At 45.1% G+C, this 24,728-nt stretch overlaps 1 protein-coding gene across 2 annotated transcripts in view; it reads left to right on the top strand.

Moving 5' to 3' along the window:
- Positions 1–23,705, top strand: part of mmp15b (matrix metallopeptidase 15b) — a 26,474-nt gene extending 2,769 nt beyond the window's left edge. For both annotated transcript variants that reach the window (XM_076028456.1, XM_076028455.1), the window contains 9 exons: positions 6,097–6,245; positions 7,083–7,205; positions 7,965–8,272; positions 10,772–10,933; positions 11,822–12,018; positions 16,514–16,652; positions 20,197–20,347; positions 20,851–20,969; positions 22,235–23,705. In XM_076028456.1, coding sequence (XP_075884571.1) covers positions 6,097–6,245; positions 7,083–7,205; positions 7,965–8,272; positions 10,772–10,933; positions 11,822–12,018; positions 16,514–16,652; positions 20,197–20,347; positions 20,851–20,969; positions 22,235–22,776 — 1,890 coding nt within the window. In that variant the 3' untranslated portion in view covers positions 22,777–23,705. The remainder of the gene's footprint in view (positions 1–6,096; positions 6,246–7,082; positions 7,206–7,964; positions 8,273–10,771; positions 10,934–11,821; positions 12,019–16,513; positions 16,653–20,196; positions 20,348–20,850; positions 20,970–22,234) is intronic.
- Positions 23,706–24,728: the final 1,023 nt, after the last annotated feature.

The raw sequence follows: 24,728 nt of genomic DNA, 5'->3' as shown, positions 1-24,728 counted from the left end.
AGTGCATCCCTAAATGACTTCTAAAGCACTGGAAAAATGGATGAAACTAGGGCTTCTAGCAATTAACCGATTATTGATTAATTGTCAATTAAGAAGTTAATAGATTAACTTAAATTAGTCGCAATTAATTGGGTTTTTTTTTACATTTTTTTTTTTGTTAAATGGCGCGGTGTATACCTGTATAGCTTGAAACAACTTAAAAAAAAAAAAAGTGACCCATTAGAAGTCAACTTAAAGTCAGAGGATAAATGTTTAGGGTGTTTTTACTGTTCTCTAATGTAAGAATTGGTCACATTGGACCCTCAACATTATTTAAGGGTTAAATAATGTGTTCCTTACACATTTTTCATCTGGAAATTCCGGTTCTCAGGAAATATTACCGCTTATCAATTAAGAGTTAATCGATCGAAAAGGTTAATCAACGAATGATCAATTATTTGGAAACTTTCATCCCTAGATGAAACAGATATTTTATTACTTACTTCCTTATTAATTACCGATACCCAATACTTGTATGTAATACAGTATCTGTGCATCCCTAGTTTCAATCACCAAGATTACAGAGGTCACCGAGCACGAGGGCCCAGTGTCAGTCATGTGAGATGAGAGTACAAATAATATGTGAGGATTGAAAGGCGACTGGTCCAGGGTGCCACCCTGCCCTCACCATTACGACTGCTGGGATTGGCTACCAGCAGACCCCCCCCCCCCCACCACCACCACCCTCAGTGCAGGAGACAGCAGGTATACGAGCTGGGTGGATGGAAGAATGGATTGAATGGAATGGTGAGGTTCAATCATCCTTCACTGTAAGGAGGAGTCACATGCTGTGTTGGAGAAGAATGCTGACACTCACAACAGCTGTTGAAAATAAGGCAAATTGAAACATAAAAAAGTATTTCTATTCATGTCGTATAAAGGTGATACTGTACAGGTGTGCAGTCCAGGTGGGACAGACCCCCCATTGTAGTGAACATGAAGTATCTCGTCCAGGGGAGGGCAACCTGTTCGACTGGTGGACCACAAAGGGTTCTACAATCTGACAGAGGAGCAGGAGCAGATGGATGGAGTGTTTTGGTGACCCACCTCATAAGAGGAAAAATATTATGGGATATGTAGAAAACACGTGCTTTGTGTCAATTGACAATGAACCTAAGCGAAGTTCCACCGAAATCAGTGTCTTCGAAACACCACGGTGTTTAGCTCTTTATTGAAATGACTCTGAAAACACTGGAACAATGGATGCAATACAGCTCTTTTATGACTTACTGACTATTAATATAATTCCTTCAAGTTCGGCGGGGCTGGATTAAAAAGCTTTAACAGGCCACATATGGCCCCCGGGCCCCAGATTGCCAATGCCTGGTGTCTACAGTCAAAGAACTGTACAGTACTATACAGTATGTTGGGTTGATCTTCAGTGCACACACACACACACACTGACAGACACCCACCTTCCATTCTAATTGTGCCCATATCCAATCATGGGTTCAGCCAGTTAAAGGAGGTGTGAGGGGGGGATGACACAGCAACTGCAAAAAAGAGGTAATGAGAGAGAGAGAGAGAGAGAGAGAGAGAGAGAGAGAGAGAGAGAGAGCAAACTATTTAGGAATTCTTTGTAAAAGCGAGAAAAGGATTGAGATGGGAAGTTGATGTGATGGTGACAGTAAGCGGCCACTCAGCTGTGCAGCATGTGATGGCTGAATGTGACAGCTGTTTTCAAACTGGGACACACATACACACACACACACACTGACTGTGCAAAGGCACGCAGGGTCTGGGACTTGGAGGCATCTGAGGAAACACAATGGAGCCTCTTGTGTGAGCAGAGAGAGACTGCTGGGAGAGAAAATGTGTGAATAGGAGAGGAAGCGAAATAAGCGAGGAACACGATAGATAGACAGAGAGCGAGTGAGTGAGCTGCGGACAGCAGATGTAAAAAAAAAAAAAAAACCCAAAACAAAACATGAAATGCAAACAAGGTTGTTTCCATTGGGTGGGGCGTGGGGGTTATTCAGTCACTTATTACGGCACCACTAACAGAACAACTTCCTCGTTCCTCATCCTCCTCGTCTTCATTTAATCGGCCGCGTGCCGTCTTCCAGCATGTCCCTCCCCCTCCCCTCCACCGTTATAGGCTCCTCCTCCTGTCCGCAAATACACCTCACGCTGCACGCCTGAACGCCACCAGAAACATTCAGTCACTTCAATCACGTTCTCCTCTTCACGTGGTTTTGTCTTCGTCCTTGCTCTGCACTTCATTGTCTCGAAGTGGCCAATCAGAGCCACGCCCCTTTACCTCCGCTCCCACTTCTTTTTTTCCTTTCCCCCTCCTCCCATTTCACTACTTTATATACTTTTTATCCGTCCACTTGGCAGGACTGTCGCAAGAGATGGCCTCCTGCCCACATTGTGGAATAAAAGCTCTGTTAGTATCTTGGCTGACATTGTAGCGGGCACACACACATACACACACGCCAGCACACACACACACACACACACACACACACACACACACACACACACACCCTGGCAACTTTACAGCTCCTTGTATATTGCTCGGTGTAGTTTTGGCTCTGAGGTCCAAGGACTCTTTGACAGACTGTCTAATGGGCCAGAGACCCTCCCTCATCCAGGACGACTCCCTCCGTTGTCTGGGACTTTAACGTATTCAGCTCAGCTGATGGAGGGAGGGAGGAGGCCAGACTGAAGTACTTCACTGCTTTAGACCACGGCAGCAGCAGTGAGTTGAAAGTGGTCGGCTCGTTGTGCGTTCATCTTCCCAGCAGCAGGTGGCTCCGCTGGCCCTCCACCCTCTACTCTGCAGGAAGACAAATTTTTACAAAATGCACTAAACACCTAACACACCAATCGGTTTAGACTCTCCGTGACGTCACTCTGCGTGATCCAAGACTCAAGGAAACTCATTGGCTCATCAGTCTGGGGAGATATCTCCATTCAAGCCAAGCTCGAGGACATGTATCGTAGCAAGTCCATTTAGTTTTTCGCAATTATATGACGTCACTGCAACAGCAACCTGTCAGAACGGTCAATAATGTGGCCCAGTCTGAACAGAGCCGGATCCCATTTGGACACTTTCTGACAGTCAGCCCTAAAAATTTGAGAAGGAATCTGATTTGAATCAGATTCATCTGCTTTGTCCTGTCACTGTTTGTGTGGTTAGACCAGGGGTGGGAAAGCTGCAGCACCGATACTGATATCAGTGTCGGGTATTGGTACCGATAACAGGGTTGGGTATCTGTACCGATACCAACATTGGCATTGATGGACAACATTGGTGGAGTACTGTACTTGTACTTATAAAATACGTGCCGATACCACAACACCAATACCAGTTGCATATGCATGAACAGGATGACAACTTTGTTCAATATGTGTTAAAATGTTCAAACATCCAAGTAGTTCTATAATGTGTAATGGCCTTATGGAGTACTCAGTATTGGTGAGTACTCTGTAAAAGAGTGGTATCGGTGCATCCCTAGTGATTTCAATAACAAGCTAAAGACCGTGGGGCTTCAAGGACACATATTTTGTTGTACATTTTGTTCATTTTCAGTTGATATTCAAGCACGTTTTCCACATATCCCATGATATATTTTTTGTGGTGGGTCACCAAAACACTCCATCCATCTATTCCTGCTCCCCCCTCCACCCCTGTCACATTTTAGAACCCAGTGCGGCCCACCAGTCAAAATGTTGACCCACCTTGGGTGAGATTACCCTTTGTGAGCACATTTCAGCAACTGCTTTGTTGAAATATGACAATGTGACAATGGCATTTAGCTGATACGACAGAACAATCAATACTGCTTGTTGCTAATATGCCTTAGAATTACTTCCTGTCTTCTGGGCATGTGTTGAGAAACGTGTGCATTTTCTCTCTGCCCTGCCGTGGAGTCAAACCACGCTTTAAATGATCAGCTCCCTCAACCTCCAGCAGGAGCCATTCAGTCATTCACTTGAAATGCTTCACAAAATATGCTGGTCCAATTATAGATTAGCTACTGACACATTGTGGCTGTCAGACTTTGGATTCCTTTGCATGCCAAAAACCAGTATGAAGAGCTGGAGATAATAGCTGCTACCCTTCACTGTAATCTGCTCCATTTGCTTTCATAACAAACACCATCTTTGTGTTGGTGTTGGTGTGTGTGTGTGTGTGTGTGTGTGTGTGTGTATATATATATATATATATATATGTATATATATATATATATATATGCTGTATGTGTGTTAAAACATCAAGAGATGTTATTATTCTAGATTTAAAAGTGCGTCACTTGTGCCATACCTGGCTCTTTCTAATTGCCGCAAATTATTTTAGTGCTGCGAAATGCAGAACTACGGACATCTGTCAGGTGTGTTTCCAGCAAGAAAAGCACCTGTGAGTTCAATCTTGTGCCTCTTTGAATATTTTATAGAAGCTAAACATAGCTAGGTGTGTTGTCACAAACTTAGAGCGTCAACAGAGCTAACGCTAACAGCAGCACATTCGGTGATGAAAATCTGAAATATTCACATAGCTGTACAGCTGAGAAAGGAAACTTATCGACTGACTGTTCTGTATTTCCCCCTTGGACAGATTGAGGACAGACAAGGAGAAATAACATTATGGATGATTGTGACTCTACATTCATTTCTTTTTTTGTGTTCCTGTTTATAAATCTAAACAAAAGAACTGCAGGTATTCTTGTTGTGTTTGTATGTAAGAACAGAGGAATACGAACACTTCCCTGAGGAATAGAGATGTGCGTCAAGTGCCGGGGTGGCAAACTTTTTAACTGGTGGGCTGTTTATATATAGATGTTTTTAGGTTTGCAACTGGTGTCGGTGTCGTGGTATTGGCACGTATTTCACGAGTACAAGTAAAGTACTCAACCCTGCTATCCCTAGAAATGAGTACATATGTAACTACATTGTCATATACAGTAGTAGACAGTACAGTACGTATACAGTAGAGTAATGTACTCAACCCCGGTTTCGGCACTGATACCCAATACAGGTATTGGTATTGGTGCATCCATAGAAACTACTCTTAAACACTGAAAAAAATAGATGGAATACAGCTATTTTATGACTTGCTTACTATTGATATAATTTCTTCAAGTTTAGTTAGCCGGATTAATAAGCTCGAGGGGCCGTAGTTTACCCACCGCTGGTCAATGGAGCGTAAGCAAGCACTTAGGCAGTGTTTCGCAAAAATCATGTTTGTGTTTGATTGTGTGTGTGTGTGTGTGTGTGTGTGTGTGTGTGTGTGTGTGTGTGTGTGTGGTTACATGTATATTTTCTTGCGTCCCTTTGCAGTTGTTTGTCAGCGCGTTTGAAGCTCTCTTATCTAAAGGTGGAGGTGGGCCAGGGTCAGGTCCAGTGCAGCTCTTTCATTTCTCTTCCTGCTTGCAAGCACTGCTGCACACAGACAAACAGGACAGACAGACTTGCTGAGGAAAGAAACACTCACACGGTTGTTTTGTGCGCTCGGAATATGTTTTTTCACACTCAAAATGTCCACTGTACACTCAGAATAGAGTGTGCATTGTTAAGTTCATTCAAACCTGATAACGAAGTTAGAATTTTGCTCTGGAAAAGCCGCTGGCTCTTGGAGGATTCGTCATTCAACACCAATAGAAACAAATCGATACATAAACAATTCTTTCCAATGCTGGAAGACGGTCATTCGTGTTGTCTTGGTTCCTTCGTCAGGAAGTACAAGATCAACGTGTGACGGTGAATGTTGAGGGTGAGCAGTGCTCCTTTGTGATGATTTCCAGCGTTTCCTCAACACCTTAAAGTCTCTCTTTCTTTCTTTTTTCACATATATAGTGATTTAGACACGTGGCTATTCATTTAGTTTGTGCTCAAGTCACTTTTGAGGGTTTCGACTTTGAAAATCATGTCAGTGCTGGTCAAATTTATTGTGATGTCACCTCATGCTCTGGATTTTATTTATTTATTTATTTATTTATTTATTTATTTATTTATTAATTTCAAGTTAAAATATATATTCAGCTTTCGGAAACCTGTCACTCTTCTAACAGCCTCCTCTGTGTGTGTGTTTTCCATCCTGTGTGCTTCCAGTCATGGCTGAGGATGTATGGTTACCTGCCCCAGGCCAGCAGGCAGATGTCAACCATGCGATCAGCTCAGATCCTGTCCAACTCCGTCAGCGACATGCAGCGTTTCTACGGCCTGGAAGTCACTGGACGGATGGACCCTCAAACCATCAGGTCAGCCGGACCACCCTGATGCTTCCATACAGTTCCACTAGCACGGACACACTGATGACCATCAACAGTTAAATACTTCGAAACCCTCTATTTTATTTTATTTTTAAATTTTATCTATCTATCTATCTATCTATCTATCTTAAAGCCCTTTATTTTATTGTAAATTTTCTGGTCGTTCACCACCAACATCCTGGTCCAGTAGCTGCTGTCGGAGGTCTTTAATCGAACAGAATATCATTGAAACAAAGCCTTTATTAGTCCCACAGTTGAGGAAATTTGCATAATTACCACAACGATATCGTACAAAAGCAGGAAAATTATATTTATAAAATAAAATATAGAATAAGAAAGGAAAAAAATAAGACACTTGCATCGTGTGGACACGAATGAATATTGACAAATATTGGCAAAAAAATGTGAATAATATTTTTAATAATTTAATGTTACACAAGGTGATCTTAAAGACAGTTTAGTGACCATTAGTGATATGTATATATATATATATATATATATATATATATATATATATATATATATATATATATATATATATATATATATATACATATTTTTTTCCCCAGCTTTTTGAAAAGAATATGAGACCCCCTTAAGATTTTGCTTTGAGACTTTCAGGGGGTCACATGGGTTAATCAGGGAAGGAGGGGGGTCGGGCCCCCTTCTATTTCACACACTGGATGCAATGCAGGAGCCTTTTAAATGAAACAGCTATAAAAACACAGACAACACGAGGGCTCAAGGTTTTTAACGTGGTTCTTCTCCTCTTCTCGCCCCTCGGGTTCATCCCTCCTTCCAACACACACGTCTCTTTGCTGCCAGTGCCATGAAGAGGCCCCGGTGCGGGGTACCCGACAAGTTCGGAGGCCAGATCAAAACCAACGTGCGGCGGAAACGCTACGCTCTCACCGGACATAAGTGGAACAAGAGCCACCTCACTTACAGGTAACATGGCTTCGGCTTCTTCACCACACTTACAGTCGTGGTGAAGAAGGAGCGAAGCCGAACAGCAAAGCTCTCGCTTTACCGGTCGATCTACGTTCCCACCCTCGCCTATGGTCACGAGCTTTGGGTAGTGACCGAAAGAACGAGGTTGCGAATACAAGCGGAACGAAATGAGTTTCCTCCGCAGGGTGGCAGGGCGCACCCTTAGGACAGGGTGAGGAGCTCAGTCCCCCGGGAGGAGCTCGGAGTAGAGCCGCTGCTCCTCCGCATCGAGAGGAGTCAGTTGAGGCGTCCAGGAGGCATCTGTTTCGGATGCCTCCTGGACGCCTCCCAGGGGAGGTGTTCCAGACATGTCCCACCGGGAGGAGACCCAGAGGAAGAGCCAGGACAGGCTGGAGGGACTGCGTCTCTCAGCTGGCCTTGGAACGCCTTGGGTGTCTCTGCTGAGAATGTTGCCCCCGCAACCCGACTCTGGATAATGTGGCAGAATCCTAATAACAATAATGATAAGAAGAAGAATCTCACTGCTGCAGTTCAAGTTTAAATAAAACCTGAAATAAAAAAATAGAGAAAATAAAGAAAATAAGTAATTTATTGATATTTGCAAAAAATTCAATCGTGGCGAAATCTTAAATTGAATTTATGACTTTTGAGTCTTTGTTGCTTTTGCTTCTGTTTTTTTTTCCACTGTTTTTTTTTCCTTCAAAAAGCTCTTTGAGAAATAACTCCTCTCCGTTTCCTTGACTGTGTCTCCCACAGCATCCAGAACTACACTCCTAAAATCGGAGAGTATAACTCATACGAAGCCATACGGCAGGCGTTCAGAGTCTGGCAGGGGGTGACCCCGCTGACCTTTGACGAAATCCCCTACCAGGAGATCAAGTATGGTCGGCGGAAGGAGCCGGACATCATGATCTTTTTCGCCTCGGGCTTCCACGGGGACAGCTCCCCCTTCGATGGGGAAGGCGGCTTCCTCGCTCACGCCTACTTCCCTGGACCTGGGATGGGAGGGGACACGCACTTTGACTCGGATGAGCCGTGGACCATTGGAAACCAGAACGTACAAGGTAGATGATTTCAGTTTCTGGAAATGGGGGGACAATACAAGAGAATTGTGGGACGCTGTGACTGATGGTGCCCTGAACAGGCTCTTCAGGATTAAACCAGGAGTGGGCAAACGTTTTGGACCGGAGGGCCACGATGAGTTGTAAAACTTGACAGAGGGGGGCGGAGCAGGAGCAGATGGATGGAGTGTTTTGGTGACCTACCTCATAGGAGGAAAATGTTTATCATGAGATAAGGTGTGATTTAATGTCGATAGAAAATTAACCAAATCAAAGTTCCAACAAAATCTGTGTCTTTGAAGCCCCATGGTGTGCAGCTCTTTATTGAAATGACTCTGAAAACACTGAGCAAATGAATGACATGCAGCTATTTTATGACTTGCTTACTATTAATGTAATTTCTTCAAGTTCGTCGAGCTGGATTAAAAAGCTCGGACATGCCTGGACGAGCCCATTGCAGTTTCTTTAACACTTTGTCTTTATCTTTAAGACATTCTCACTGCTGTAGCCCACAGAGATAATCTTGTAAATTAGCTTCTATTGAAACACTGCATTCATAATTTCCTCCGGCAGCTGCCATCTATTGATCTGCTGACTGCGTTTACTGTGCCGCCATGCGGACAAACAACAATGTAAATAAATAACGATAGAATTTTTGTCGGAGAGGACTGCCAAAACCCCTCACCTCATTGGTTATTCAGTACCTTGCACCTAACGTGAACCTTCACCCCAATTACAATGCCGAGCGCATAGCGCCACGTTAATGCTGTTCCAAAGTACAGATTAGAAAAACCGTGTGTGGGTTTTGAAGAAAATCTGCTAAATGTCTTCAGAGTTCCTGCTTCTCCGCAAACCCATTAACCCTGTAGTCTGTAGAGGGATTTGTGCAACAATAGGCTTCCTCGCCCTGTTATCTGCGTAGCCGCGGGAGACCCAGACAGCCGGAGTCAGTGTGTGCTTGGAAGTGTGCGAGCGGCCGGCAGTGTGTGGGACGTGTTGGGGGACAAATCACAGAGAGGCGCTGGATAAATGCCACAGTAAGTGGGTTGTGTGTTCCACTCGGGGGTAGATTGGCAGATCCGAGCTCCTTTGTTGCACCACGCCACTTAAACAAGTTAAAAGCAAAGTGCAAACAAATGACCCTCCGTCCGACTGGGGCTCCACACTGTCAAATTAGCCGGACCTTCCACAGACACACTCCTCGTCTTTTAACTTCAGCTTCAGTTGGCCCGTCCGTCTGTTCAACCGCTGGTAATTTGTGACCCCCGCGACCGCTTTCAAGGATTTAATAATTGGGTTGAAGGAACAGTAGACTCTGAATTTATATTTCACTCATATTGTACTTGGTTTTAGAGAGAGAAGGAATCCCACCAAATGCCAGCGAAAAACTGACTTCATTTATCCCACTGGTTAGCTTAAATTCATTTGTATTTTTTAGGTTTAGATTATATTTCGCCTAGAATCACAAATATTGAATGTTACTGGTATAAGAATGGATAGGGGAAATATTTACACTTCGTTATGTTCGAGCAGAAGGAACCATTGGAACCATGTAATGGGAAGTTGTAAACTGGAAAATGTTTGACTTTGACAAATGCCCTTGTTTTTAGACTCAACCAAGCTATTTCTCATGTTAAGCTTTTCAAAAAAGAAAGTACAAATGGGTGTTTAAAGTTGTAAAATGTAATAAAAAATAGTAGTTAGTTAGTAGTTTTTACTTGAACAACACTCCATTGGTTCCAAACCCGGTGACACACCACCTCAGTGCGCAGCCTTCCTGGTGGAGACGTGAAACGACTGCTGACGTGGATCAAACACTGAAGAGCAGTTGTGGGAAAAGGTCGGAGCTCTTTGTGGCCGGGGGATATGGGAAAGTGTCTGGCAGTGGCCTCGGCTAACTTGTTGAAGGCGTCTCAGTTGTCGGGGTGATGCCTTGTTAGGCCCCGTCTCTACAGTGACACATGGTGTGAGACTTGAAAAAAACGCAAAAGAAAATAACAAAGCTTTGAAGAAAGGATGAAGGACCTGAATGGCAACCCTTTTGTGTGTGTATCAAAGCATGCGGCATTTAGCTGCCTGGGCTTCGACTGCACCTGGCCTTCTGACGCGCTTCTCTCTTCTCTCTCTCTCTCTCTCTCTGCCAAGTTGGATCGCTGTTACACCTTTTAAAGGCATCTTTGTCAGCTTTTTTTTTTTTTTTTTTTGCATTCAGCCTCTTTAGAATGTACTTTTGAGCTGTTTTCATTGGTTCATGTTGTTGAGATGAAATTGGGATCGTGCGCCTTGTAGCCTTGCCTAATTGCATTAGTGTGCAACAAAGCAATGAAAAGACGTAATTAAAAGACAAGAAGTGACAATTGCATTTGATCACATTACGTTTGCTCACCCCTGTCCTACTCCACTGTGGAAACGTATCAGGCACGTGCTGCTGGTCTCAACGTGCGTTGAAGCTGCTCCTGGAGGTTCCCGTCCACTGACTCCTTCAACCCTCCTCCCCTCCAGGCAACGACCTCTTCCTGGTGGCCGTGCACGAACTGGGCCACGCTTTGGGTTTGGAGCACTCCAACAACCCGCTGGCCATCATGGCTCCCTTTTACCAGTGGATGGAGACGGAGAACTTCCAGCTGCCTGAGGACGACCGGCGGGGCATTCAGCAGATCTATGGTCAGCACCGCTGGTATCGCCTCACACTGGCCTCGAAACCTTTCCATATCGTGCATTTCCCCAAAATCTCATCCCGATTTATTTGTTGATTATGAACATTATCCTAGTTGTTTTTTCTGGACTGTTACACACTGTTATTGGTCTTAACAAGTAAAGTAGGTGAACGCCTTATGATGCAAGGGGTCACCAACATGGTGCACCAGGTGGCTTCCACCCCCCGAAAAGATACGCATGACTTGCCCCCTCAGGCCAGTTCTAGATAGAAACACTCACTCTCAAATTAAAATAACAACATTGAAACAGCGCAGAGCCCAGGCAATTTGATCCACAAAATTAAAACAGCCAATAACAACTCACTTTACACAATAACTCACTCTTCTTTTTTTTTTTAAATTTAAAAATAATTATATTTTTTGATGATAACAGACTACAGATAAGATAAACAAGTACACCTGTATCTAAAGATAAGACTATGTAATGATGTCACTTCCTGGACGAGCACACATACTGAGGAAGACGTGAAACTCGTTTGTGTTTGGTCCTAGATGCCCGTCAGTAAAACTATTAATAACTATTTTTGAGATGGACAAACTTGAGTGTTTTTCATTTTCTGAAAAATAGCACAACTCATTGAACTGCGTCAAAAATTCCATTGTATTCAACCTTGTTAAGTCATTGTGAGAACTCCTTAACGTCGTCAGTTTCTTCACACAGATGAGTATCATTACTAATAATGTAATATAACTCAAGGCTACCTGAGAAAACGTGATACTTCAGGAGAGCGTAGCAAACTGGTTGCCCTTCGTATGACTCAGTAGCCATGAAGTAGCTCTCAGGCTCGGCGAGGTCGGTGACCCCTTGTCTTATGGCTCCCCTCTGTCCCATAAGGTCAGCCTAACAGCGGTCCGACCCGAGCGCTGCCCACTGTGACCCCTCGCCGCCCAGAGCCCAGACCACCACAGCCGCCCCCTCGGCACCCGGACCGGCCCAGGACCACCGACAGGCCGGATCACTACGGGCCCAACATCTGTGAAGGGAACTTCGACACGGTGGCGGTGCTCCGGGGAGAGATGTTTGTTTTCAAGGTAAACACTTTGAAGCTTGGAGGGAAACATTCTAAACCTTCAGCTCAGGCCAACTTGATTTAGTGCGCGAGTATTGAAACTTCGGGGGTTGTGTTGTTTTCCTGCGCCGCTGCTTTATTGTGTGTCCTCGCTGGAAAATTCCTCCGCCTTCAGCTGAGCGGCTCTCTTGACCTTCAGTTAACTGTGTCAATAAATTTGCAACACCCCCCCGCCGTTGATTCAGTCCAAGACAAATGGCACGGGCCGCAGCCTGTTTTCAATCAGATTCTTGTGCATTGTAAAGCGTGGGGTGTGTTTTATGAGATTGAGTGGTGTTTAAAGGGGAGGGCGTGGTCAGGTGTTTGCCCCTGGACATGCACAAAACAGCAGGAAGCAATTATTAGCCATGGGGTTTTACAGAGATATTTTCAAGGGAGGCAGAGCCATGTGCTTTAACAGTTTAAGAGGTTTTTTTTGTTTTGTTTTTTTAAATTGTACACTTTACCTTGACTATTTGCATTTTTAGTTTGTCACCATGCTGATGATTGCAAGCCAATAAAACAGGACATGCTCGTTGTTGTTAAAAGAGGTTTTAACTAAAAAAAAAACAACAAAAAAACAATAAAATTTCAATTTCAATTTATTTCAGATAGCCCCTTGAGACGCAGCATCTTGTTTGTTTTCAAGGAGTTCACACACACAAATAACACAAAGACATACATTACAAAACACACTGCTCACCATCTTTCACACCCGCCCAAACACACACCCCACCACGTCACGTTACAACACAGGCTCTCAAAATACGTTTACAGCACATATAGGCACACGTGCCAATCTTAAATTCCAATGCAAATGTGCACAGAAATAAAACTTTAGGAGCAACAGGATGCCACTGCGATTTTAAGAACATAATGACTGAAATGAATAAGGCATTCAAATTCAACAGGTCCTGCCACAGCGTAGAGGTCAGCAGCACTGTGTTTTCGTGGTAGGACTCGGCACAGGAAGTGTACAGTGTCCATGATGTGACATAGAGCAGCACAGCGACCACTCTCAGACTTTAATGGAACGGCGCCTCTGTCCAACCTCCATGCATCCTGACACCACGTCCAGAGATTTGACATTTCACAGTGAACTGCACTCTGAGGGATTTAGTAAGCTGAAAAGAAAACAAGCACAATATGAACACTTGAATGAGGTTCCAGTGAATTGTCCCATGTGCGTTTTGGCAACGAGACAAAATCACTTAGTAGCCAAGAACCTTCTGAATCTTTTGACAACTGGTGTTTTTATTTTTTTATTTTTTTATTTTTTTTATTTTTTTTTTAGCCCTCCCTCTAGACCAGGGGTGGGCCAACTTTTTGACTGGTGGGCCACAATGCGTTCTCAAAGGGGCTGGAGCAAGAGCAGATGGCTAGAGTGTTTTGGTGACCACCCTCATAGGAGGAAAAACGTATCATAGGACATGGAGAAAACATGTTGCTTAATGTCAGTTGAAAATTAGCCATACCAAAGACCAACAAAACCAGTGTCTTTGAAGCCCCATGGTATTTGGCTCTTTATTGAAATGACTCTTAAAAAACTGAAAAAAAATGGATGAAATACAGCTATTTCTTGTCTTCCTGACTAAGTTCTTTAAATTCGGTGGGTCAGATTAAAAGCTTAACTTAGCTTAAATTGTCCCTGAAGTGTTTCTGGCACAGAGAAAGTGACACAAAACTGCATCGAGCTGCCTGGACATCTGCTGCACACGCTCAAACATACGTGTCTGCGATCTTGGATTTCATCTTAGCCAATATGTCTGTGATCTCGGGTTTCATTGACCAGTCTGCTCAGTAATTATTTCCCAGTACAAAATTAGCTTGTTCCGTTGCCACCAGGGGCTTCTTTTTTGCCAATCAGAAGTGCCTTTCACATTCTACTGATCGTCATAGAATTAGTTGTATTGATTGTATTATTGTGGATTGTCCACTGTTGTTACTAATTAGCCCAATGAGTTACAAAAGAACATTATTTTTAGTTCCACATTTCTCCCGCTACTTCGAGAGAGCATATCTTATTAACTTGACACCATTTAGCAGTGGCACTTGGTTTCACGAGATTGACTGTAACTTTACCGTTTTATGCTGCGCTGCCGTCGGCGGATTGTCATAAAAAAAAAAAAAAAAAAAATCACAAACATAGCCTACACAACAAGGACAATGTTCTACTCCCTGAAGGTGGAAAAGTGTCCCTGTAGTATGAAGTGGCTTGGTTCATGAGACAAATGATTCCTGCCTTTTCATTGGTACAGTCTGATGATATAACAGCCGCCGGTGGAGAGTTCAGTTCAGTCCATTCCAGTTCAGAACTGAAGAAGCCTTACGGATGAGAGGAGAGACGTCTTTAGGATTCCAAGAATAAGTCCAGTTGCCCCAACTTAACCCTTCTGTATTATGACCTGGATGACTGAGAACCTTCACAGACATTTGAACCCACACAGACACCTGCGGTCGTGTGCTGATGGCCAACACAGTCAGTCAGGTTGTTGTGGAAGCAGCTGTGGAAGCACAGCGCAGTCTGACTCTTTCAAAGCTCATCTCTCCTCTGCTGTTGCCTTCTCGCAAGCCGAGCCGCGCCGTCCTGTCTGCCAGCGTGTCCCCCCCCCCGCATGAAGGACAAAACTCGGTGTGCTCGCCAAAAAGAAGGAGCACTAAGCGTTTCGCCGTCACGTTATCCAGGACAGAAAAGGACCTCTGACTCACCACTTATGAACGAGTGCGAGAGCTGGTGGTGTAAATCTGCCTTTGACTGCTGAGCACGGCTCAAACAGAGGGCCAACACTACCGCTTCCATATCGGACCAGTGTTTCCTTCACTTTGATTGTGTCAATGCAGGTTGAGGGACGATGAGGAGGCAGGGGCCAGAGTGCAGATGACTCCAGGTTGCAGGAAAGAAAAACTGTTTATTTTAAACGACAAACAAAACTAAACTAAAGGGGTCCTTAAAAGGAAAAAAAAAAAAAAATAGCAGAAACTAAAACGGGACTCGACAAGGAAAAAAACAAACAGACACAGCAGGACTAAAGAAAACCATAACAAGAACCTAAGAAAATTCACCAAAATGGGAAACCATGAAGTAGGGCTGCAACTAACGATTATTTTTGTTGTTGACTAATGTATCGATTATGTTTCAGGATTATTCACGATTATCTTCTTTATTTTCACCGTCTATTTTGTACTTCAGTTTAACCTAACTTGCTTAAATCTTCACACCTTTGTTAAGTATAATGATGTGTGGCCGGGCATTACTATATCACCCCCACCAGATAATAAACGTGTGGCCATGCGATGGTGAATGCGTGCCCACACGTTATTAGCATGTCGCGGCCGAAGTGGGATTTTATCATTCAGCAATTTACAATAGCAATAACACGGCACGTCAACACATCAATTTTCGCGGCGACAAATTTATGTTGTCGACATAATCGATTACGTCGACTAATCGTTGGAGCCCTGCAGACAGCAGGAAACAACAATGACCTGACAAAGACAAAAGGAAGACCATGGCTGTGTCTCAATTCAGGGTCTGCATCCTTCGGAGCGTGCGTTTGAAAGGAAGTCGCGTCATAGCTCTGTGCGAAGGCTTGTCCCAGTTCCCAAAAGTCCGAAGGACGCTCCAAATGCGCCCTCGAAAATGTGCCCTACTTTTAGCCGATTCCAAGGATACACCACTACTATCCTTCGCGTCCTTCTGTATCCCAGGATGCCTTGCGTGCTGCTGCAAAGCATCCTGGGATCCTGGGAAGTCAGCTGAAATTTGCGGCATGTACTGGCAAAGACACAGACAAAGACACACACAACGTATAAATTTAAATATTGAAATTTCACATAAAATATTCTGTTTTTAACGTGGGGTTTTTATTTATTTGAACATCCAACGGCATCGTTACATGGCGAGCCAATGGCTAGCTTGATGCTATAAAAACGTCACTTCCGGGGTTGGCCAGCAGGAGGGAAAGGCGGTGACGCAACCAGGAAACACGCCGAAGGCTAGACCGTCCGTGTGGTTACCGGGGAGGCGGAGTTTGGTTCGTCCTTCTCGGCCGGGTACTTCGGAGAACGCTTCCTTCAGACGGAGAACGCTTCCTTCGAAGGATGCAGACCCTGAATTGAGACACAGCCCATGACTATCTCTACCAGAGGCGTAGTGGGAATAAGGTGAGAACAATCAAGGGCAGCACTGACAACGAGCTACAGGTTCTGACAAAATCAAGCGGCGAAAAAAAGGCAGGAAAATAGAAGCAGGATGTAAAGTATGGAAAAAGACAAGGACACGAGACTATCAAAATAAAACAGAAAACTTATATAGGGGATATTTGGGATCGACCACACTGCAGATATTCACTTTACATAATGCAAATAAAGGACTTGGCATAAGGCTCCTAATCACACTGTAGTTTTTTTCAAACTGTGTTGTCTGAAGAATAAAAACTTGTTCAACGCACCTCATTCAAGCGATGTGATTCCCTCAGGGTCGGTGGTTCTGGCGGGTGCGCAGGAACAGGGTTCTAGATAACTACCCGATGCCCATCGGCCACTTCTGGAGGGGGTTACCAGGCGACATCGACGCTGCGTACGAGAGACACGACGGCAGATTTGTCTTCTTCAAAGGTAAGCAAGCATCACCTACACTGGTGGTATTGATACAGCAAGTCCCTCACTTTTGCCAACTGCCTTGACCAAAATATTCATCTTTCAATCTTTAATTCATTCCATAAGGGAAAGTTAGTGAGTGGGAGTTAGTGTTCTGATGGTGTTTTTTTGTTAGCTAGCCAGATTATGGCAATGTGACTGAGGTTCCTGTCAGGATACGGAGGCCAGTCACATTGAGGTTGTAGCTCATGGCAGGTGACTACAACCTGCAAGGTTCTGCAATAGTGACAACAGCTGACTGAGTTAAGAGCAGAGAAGAAGTGCCCTGAAAGCACACGGTGGCTCTGATGAGCGCTGCTGTGAAGCTGCGATACGCAGCAGCGTGTCAAACGGCCATGGCAGGAGAGTGGTGGTAACTTATCAACAATGAGCTCAGAAATGCTAAAGACTTTAGCCAACACAGAAAAGACTGTTTGATACAAGTCAGCTGTTCACATGAGATTTGTGTTGCAAATTAGGATGGATGGATTGAAGAATGGATGGAGGGATGGAAGGATGGAGGCATGAATGAATGGATGAAAGGAAGGATGATGAATGGATGAATGGAAGGAAGGATGGATTGCTTGAAGAATAGATAGAAGGGAGGATGGATGAAAGCTGGATGGATGGATGGAAGAATGGAGGAATGGAGTCTGATGTGTTTAAGGGCATATTCACACCAGGAAAGTCCTTTAGTTTCGCTTTCTTTGGTCTGGACCAAAATACAATGTATCTTTTTTGGTTTGGTGCGGTTCCTTTTTACATTGCAAAAGTCTCAGGATTTGACAACAAACCCACGTTTGCAAAGATCGTTGGATCATCATCATTGGACAAATCGGTCTGGGCAGGGGTAACGCGGTGAAATACGGACAGTAAACGATCATGGAGCTCCAGCGTGCTGCACTCGTTTCGCTCATAATGATTTTTTTTCCCAGACAGTTACGAGCGTTTGCAGGACATTTGGAGCATCAGAGGCTTTTGATGCAACGTTGATTTTATGAGGAGATGTTTACCATTTTGCAACATCGAAGACGTTTTCCAAGAACCGTCTGCTCATTGCTCCACGTTGAACCATGACTCGGCCCGACGACGCACTACTAAACTTTCTACCATGCTGACCAAAACAATATTTCCCATAATGGTTGTGGCTACGGAAGCCTGCGACGTGTAAAAAGGTGTGGGATTTCAGAACTGGTTCGAACCACGGTGCGGTCGCTTTCACACATCAACCGAACCGCACCATGGTTGGTTTGGAAGCGAACCGAGACCGCCTCTCCGGCGAGGTCTCGGACCGGCTGTTTGCTCCGCACCAGAGTTCGCTGGTTTGTATTCACACCAGCCCAAAAGGTCCGCATCAGGAACTTTTTTGGTTTAGTCCGAACCAAACAGGGCAGGGGTGAATACGCCCTAAAATTTCCAACTTGTGTGACATGAGATAATGGTGTATTGTTATCTATCTATCTATCTAATGCTATCTAAAGAAATATCTAAAGAAGACACAACGAAACCTCATCCATTTGTGAGATTTTCTTTATGTCTTTTCAAAATGGAAACTGGTGCAGGGCAAACTGACTGTGACTATCCCAGGTAGTATAAGTACGGTGTTGGCTGGATAAAAGGATTCACCATATGGCTTCTTTACAACCCAAATGTAACGGATCTCGGCCCTCTCTGGTACTGATTACGCTGAACGGGTTGTGAACCCCTTTTCCGCCCTTTGCCGATAAAGTTGAAGGCACATTACGTAACCCCGCCTCGTCACGAGAGCAATGCTCCACGATGTGTTTTGCATGCGAGAGAATCATCTCTTCAGGCGCAGGTCATTATTTTTACTGAGCGTCTGTGAGAGCAGCCATAGTTTTATAACCGTGGATAAAGTTGTTGAATGGGGAGAGAGAGAAGTGGGGCTTTGATGCTTTGATTAGCTTCAGGGGGCCGGCGGTGATAACGAGGGAGATGATGTCATCGGCCTGCCAGCCGGCCCCTCAGTGTGACACTTGGCTGCAGGCCATTAGCCCAGAAAGACAGAGGAACACGGAGGAAAAGAAAAAGCAAGGAAGGAAAGAAGGAGAAATGGAAAGGACTCGCAGGCAGACCAGTCACAAGTTTTCTGTCTCTGTGTGATCCACGACAGGCAGCTAGTGTTCACCAGTGCTGTCGTCGACACCAACCAACCGAGACCAAGACATTATCAAGACTAGAGAGCATTGCGATCCAGAACAGACCAAGACTGGATGTATCAAAGAAAAGCGGCTGGATCACCCAGGAGGTCTCACAGCTGTTTACAAACCAAACAAAGCCAACTATGAGGGGGAAAAGGCAGCATTTATTCTCATATGAGAAACAGTAGCACAGCAGGAAGCAGCAGAATCTTTAGGGATAGGGGCTTCAGTGTGGTCATGGAAAGTCATGGAGGGGTTGGAGGTGGTGGTGGTGGTGGGTTGGGGGGGCACCACATAGCAGCAGGGAGCCTGGGAAGGATTACATCAAACACGGTCTGTTCTGGAGGCTGAGTGTGGATGGATGGATGGATGGATGGATGGATGGATGAATTGATGGAAGCGATGAAAGGAAGCAAGGGTGGATGGATAGAAGGAACGATGGGTGGGTGGATGGAAGAAATGAAGGATGGATGGATGAATGATCAGATAAGATAAGATAGACTTTCATTTCAGTGTCCTGACAGCCCATGGAAAGAAGCTTTTCCTGAGTCTGTCCATTTCGGTTTTGATGCATCTGAAGCGTCTGAGTCTGAGGGCAGCAGGCTGAATGTGCGGTGGTTCGGGTGGAAGTGGTCTTTCATGATGGATTTTGAATGATGGAAGGAAGGATTGTTGGATGGATATATATGTATATATACTGTATATATGTACATGTACAATAAAAATTCTCCTCAGCCAGTCACGTTGCAGGGTGCTTTCTGACGGCTTGCCAGTGAATCATTATCGCATTCATGTAATTTACAAGCTTGTGTAAATTCCTGGTTCGCTCCCTCTGATTGGTCAAATTCATTCACTTTTCACAGAGTTTTTGGCCAACAAACCAAGCGTTTGTAAAAAAAGAAAAAAAAAAAAAGTCAAGCATGTTTGACACGTTTAACGTCTTTGCGTGTGCAAAAAAAAAAAAAAAGCACTTCGACATCATGAGATACAGCACGTGCCGTTCACATTTGAAAGCCTCCCTAAGGGTTACAAGGGAGAGAGAGAGAGAGAGGGAGAGAGAGAGAGAGAGAGAGAGAGCACAATTATCATTCTTACTTTCACTACTCTGACGTAGTTTTAGACTTTTTAGTACTTTTTCCACTCTTTCGTACACTTCATGTTAATCTTACACTGCTAGGCCGCTGATTAACAGAGTTTCAATGCTTCTGCGTATGTTGCATATATTGTAGGATTGTTTGCGAGCATGTACCTTTGTACATGTACTCTTGTACCTTGTACAAACACATGATGGCTCCTCTTCTCTTCCTCCTCCTCCTCCTCTCTCTCTCTCTCTCTCTCTCTCTCTCTCTCTCTCTTCGCAGGGAACAGGTTCTGGCTGTTCAGGGAGGCCAACCTGGAGCCCGGCTACCCTCAGGAGCTGGTGGATTACGGCCGGGACATCCCCTATGACCGGATGGACGCGGCCATCTGGTGGGAGCCCTCCGGCTTCACCTACTTCTTTCAAGGAGACTGGTAATGCAACAGCCCGCAGCCCGCCAACATCGTATGGGAGCTCTCTGATTGGCCACTAGATCACATCCACACAGTACAACATTTGTTAAAAGGGGTTTCCCAAAATTTAGATGTGGGTTCCCATGGTTTTGAAAAAAAAGAGAACAATTTCAATATTGTAGCCATTTCTTGTCCATGTCCACATTAATATTTTAATTATGCTGTACCAAATTTATGAATGTTTTTTCCCATCAAACTTGTTGTTTGTACGTGTCTTCTCTGCAAAGACGAAATTCCGTAATATATTAATCTTGCAACTGTTTTTTCATTTTGGTTGATACAAATTAAATTGATGATTGATGCAAATGTAGTGTAAGGTCGAAAAAAGCTGTCTTAACTCTGAAACATCTCAGTTGTATTCTTTGACGTTAACGCCCTCTTGACGTCGTTGCTCACGTCCTTCGCTGTTCAAGCAAAACGCAGCAAATTTGACTCTGGCCGTCGTTTCCCTTGACTGTGTCCAGGTACTGGCGCTTCGATGAGCACTCGCGGGCCACAGACCGAGGTTACCCCAAACCAATCAGCGTGTGGGGGTCGTCAGTGCCCTCGGCTCCCAAGGGGGCCTTCCTCAGCGATGATGGGGGTGAGCTGAGAGTGGTGTTGTCGATTCAGTTCCCTGTGGGTGTGTGTGTGTGTGTGTGTGTGTGTGTGTGTGTGTGTGTGTGTGTGTGTGTCCTAAATGGAAAGAGAGGTTGGGAGGGACAGAGACATCTGAAACAACCAGGGTGAGGTCATGCTTGAACACACTCTTGTGTGTGTGTGTGTGTGTGTGTGTGTGTGTGTGTGTGTGTTGGGGGGAGATCTTGTGCTGACATAGGAAGAAGTGTGGTTCTTTTTTTTTTTTTGCTGTGTTTGTGTCAAGTGAAAATGGGATCTCAAACAGAGATGGACTTTGTTTTAATCAACAAGAGTAACAAAATGAATGCTGCTGTTTTAATTGTTTTTGAAAAAACAATCTGCTTCTAGCAGAGTGGACGTCTTACTCTTTGCAATCAGACTAAAAACAAATGTTGCATTAATTTAAACTGTGCATGAAAACAACAATCCAGTCAGTGTCTTTGTCTCCCAAATTCTACCATCATCACGGCCAGTATACAAAATACCCGTCAGTATTCAAGGGGGTATGAATGATGGATGGATGATGGGTTTATAGATGGATGAATGGATGATGGGTGGAAGATGGATGATGGAAGGAGGATGGGTGGATGGATGGAAGGATGGGTGGATGGATGGAAGGATGGAGGTATGGATGGATGGATGGAAGGATGGAGGTATGGATGGATGGATGAATGGAAGGATGGAGGTATGGATGGATGGATGAATGGAAGGATGGCAGGGTCCCCATCCTCCTAATTCTTACTCAATAGCAATCTAAATTTCCTTAACATGCAGGAGGCCTACAATAATCTTACAACCCGGTTTCATGGATACAAGTCATGACAGTCTACACACACACACACACACACACACACACACAACACACACACACATAAGCTCTGCTTGGGCAAAAAAATAAAAGTGAGTGAGATATTTTGAATAAATGGACTATTATACATGAAATATATTTAATTAGCTTTCAAAAGATATAAGACCCCCTTGCTGCTTTGAGAGTTTTAGGGGCTCTCATGGGTTAATCAGGGGTTGGCGGGGTCTGAACCCCCTCCCCCCCACCCCACCCCACCCCCCAGTAACCCTGTATTTTACACAATGATCACAGACATCAATGAGTCAGTGATTAATAACAATAAAAAGGCTCCAGTGAGCACAAAAATGGTTGTCCACACATCTTTTCCCAAATAATGTCTCTCTTTCTCTCTCTCTCTCTCTCTCTCTCTCTCTCTCTCTCAGCGTACACATTTTTCTACAAGGGATCCAAGTACTGGAAGTTTGACAATCACCGCATGAAGAGTGAGCCTGGCTACCCCAAATCCATCCTCAGGGACTTCATGGGGTGCAGCGCCGAGCTGGACCCGGACAGGGATGTGGACAGGGACGTGGACAGGGGCCCGGACAGAGACCAGGACAGAGACCAGGACAGAGACCAGGACGTGGACGTGGACGGTGGACGCAAGTACCCGGACGTGAACCGGCCTCCGTTCAACCCCGACGCGGGACGGGACGGCGACCGAGACAAGGGCCGAGAGGGCGAGGGCGGGACGGGGAGGGGCAAAGACCAAGACCACCGCGAGGAAGAGACCAACGAGGTGGACGTGGTGCTGAAGGTGGACGACAGCGAGGAGCGGACCATGACCATCCTGATGGTGGTGGTGCCGCTGGTCCTGGTGCTGTGCATCCTGGGGCTCATCTACGCCATCATCAACACGCTGCAGAGCAAGGGGGCGCCGCGGCTGCTGGTGCACTGCAAGCGCTCGCTGCAGGACTGGGTCTGACCGCAGACGCAAAGCCGCCCCCCTCCACTCCCACTCGCCACCCCGCCCCCGACCCGACGTGAGGGGGCGATGCTCAAACTGTTAAAACGATTCACCTTCGCCCAGTGGTTCTCAACTGGTGGTGGAGTCTCAGGACCATCATCATTTTATCTCCTCGTCATGAAGTCGCAAACCCAAATTTATTCCACAAAAAATAAAAGAAGCGTTGGCCCAACTTTCTATCATGTCCAGTGAATAAATGATTGCAATGATTGAATTGAATTGTGTGGCCTGCAAAATAATTGCCCAACATTTCCTCTATAAATATATATTTTTACAAAAAAAAAACCTTTGCCCACAAAGCCGTGAGCCAATCAAAACAGTTCAGTGACCCACTTTTGGGATGCGTCCCACCAGTTGAGAAACGCTGCCTGCCTCCAGTCCCACTACTGGGTCCCCAGCCACCAGTTTGCCCCCCCACCCCCAGTCCATCTCCTCCGAGCTCAGTGGCCCTCGTAGACACACGCGCGCACACACACACACACACACACACACACAACACACACACACACACACACACAAACACAAACTAGGAACGAGCATAAAATATGTCTTACATTCACAAACACAACTCTTATACACACACACACACACACACACACACACACACCTCCTCATGTCTCCCATGGTGCTTGACAAAAGCATTGACTCCAGTCTATTTATATGAGAGAGAAGTTTGCACATTAGTTTTTTTTCCTCTTGTTTTGTTTCACTTCATATTGTGTCTCGTTCTTATTCTCTGAAACAGGAACTCGCTCCCATTCTCCGTCTTCCCCTCATCTCAGTGGGGACTCCCCCCCCCCGCTCCCCCCCAGCTGATACTTGGCATCTGCTCACGCTATCACACTCGCTGCAAAAAGAAAAAAAAGAAATAATGTGTGTGTGTGTGTGTGTAAAAAATGTTACACTTTTTTTTTTTTTTTTTTGCTAAGCGGCGCCAACTGGTCCTGTACAGCAATCAGTAACCTCACCCACCCCACCCCACATGAACAGGTATTTCGCACACTGGGCAAAGCGGTAGTAGATTTGCTGTGTTGGTCCCCACTGGTCTCCGTGCGTCTGAAGCAGATGCTCCGCCCCCCTCTTGTGATCTCGTGACCGGCGGATCTCCTCTAGTTTGAATCTGAGTTGACTCTCTCACTCTCGTTCTGCTTCACGGGCCCCTGCAGTTTTAAACCCTCCACTGACGTCATGAAGACAGTTTATAGAGCAGATTCCTGGTCCATCATGACCTACCGCCGTCCCTTCACTCAGCTGCACGCGCACACACACACACACACACTCACACACGTGTGCAGATGAGTTCCATATTGGCCGCTCACATCTTATTCACCTCCACAGCACAAATATATGTCCATTTATTTAAGGGAAGTTTGACATCGGAGAGCCGTGATTCAATTTTTTATTCTGGATTAAAAAAAAACACAGCAACTCTGGCGTCTCGTGCACTGAGACTTACTGATACTAACCTCCATCTCTTAATGATCAACCTGGTTAATAAGTAAAGTAAGTCACGGGTGGGGGTGGGGGGGGGGTTCTGAAACTCTCATGTTGTTGTTATGTCAGACTAGGGTTGTCAGGTTGTCACTTGGCTGCGTTCAGCAACAACAACGAGTTGCGTGACAGAGGAAGAACTCCACCTCCTTTGAAAAAGCTCTGGTTTTGGCAGAGATGCAGCACATTCTGACCCTCCTCAGCGTGAACCGCTCAGCGCATAGAAGCAACGTTTGCCCTTTCTCAAAATGCAGTGTTGGTTGAATTACTAAAGCACAGAAACGCCCAGGTTCATATGCAAGGTTAGTTCCCCTCAGTGGTCTGATGCAGTCCAGCCTCAGAAAAAGAAAGATTTTTCCATCCCTTCCCCTCCTGATACCAGCCATTTCTTTTCTGCATTGCGCAGCGTTAGCGTAAAA

Source organism: Nelusetta ayraudi, unplaced genomic scaffold (genome assembly GCF_046127955.1).
Source record: "Nelusetta ayraudi isolate G7.1 ecotype Tasmania unplaced genomic scaffold, CSIRO-AGI_Nayr_v1 ptg000023l, whole genome shotgun sequence".
Taxonomy (NCBI): domain Eukaryota; kingdom Metazoa; phylum Chordata; class Actinopteri; order Tetraodontiformes; family Monacanthidae; genus Nelusetta; species Nelusetta ayraudi.
The sequence above is the reverse complement of the archived record's forward strand: the minus strand, read 5'-3'. Positions and strand labels throughout refer to the sequence as shown.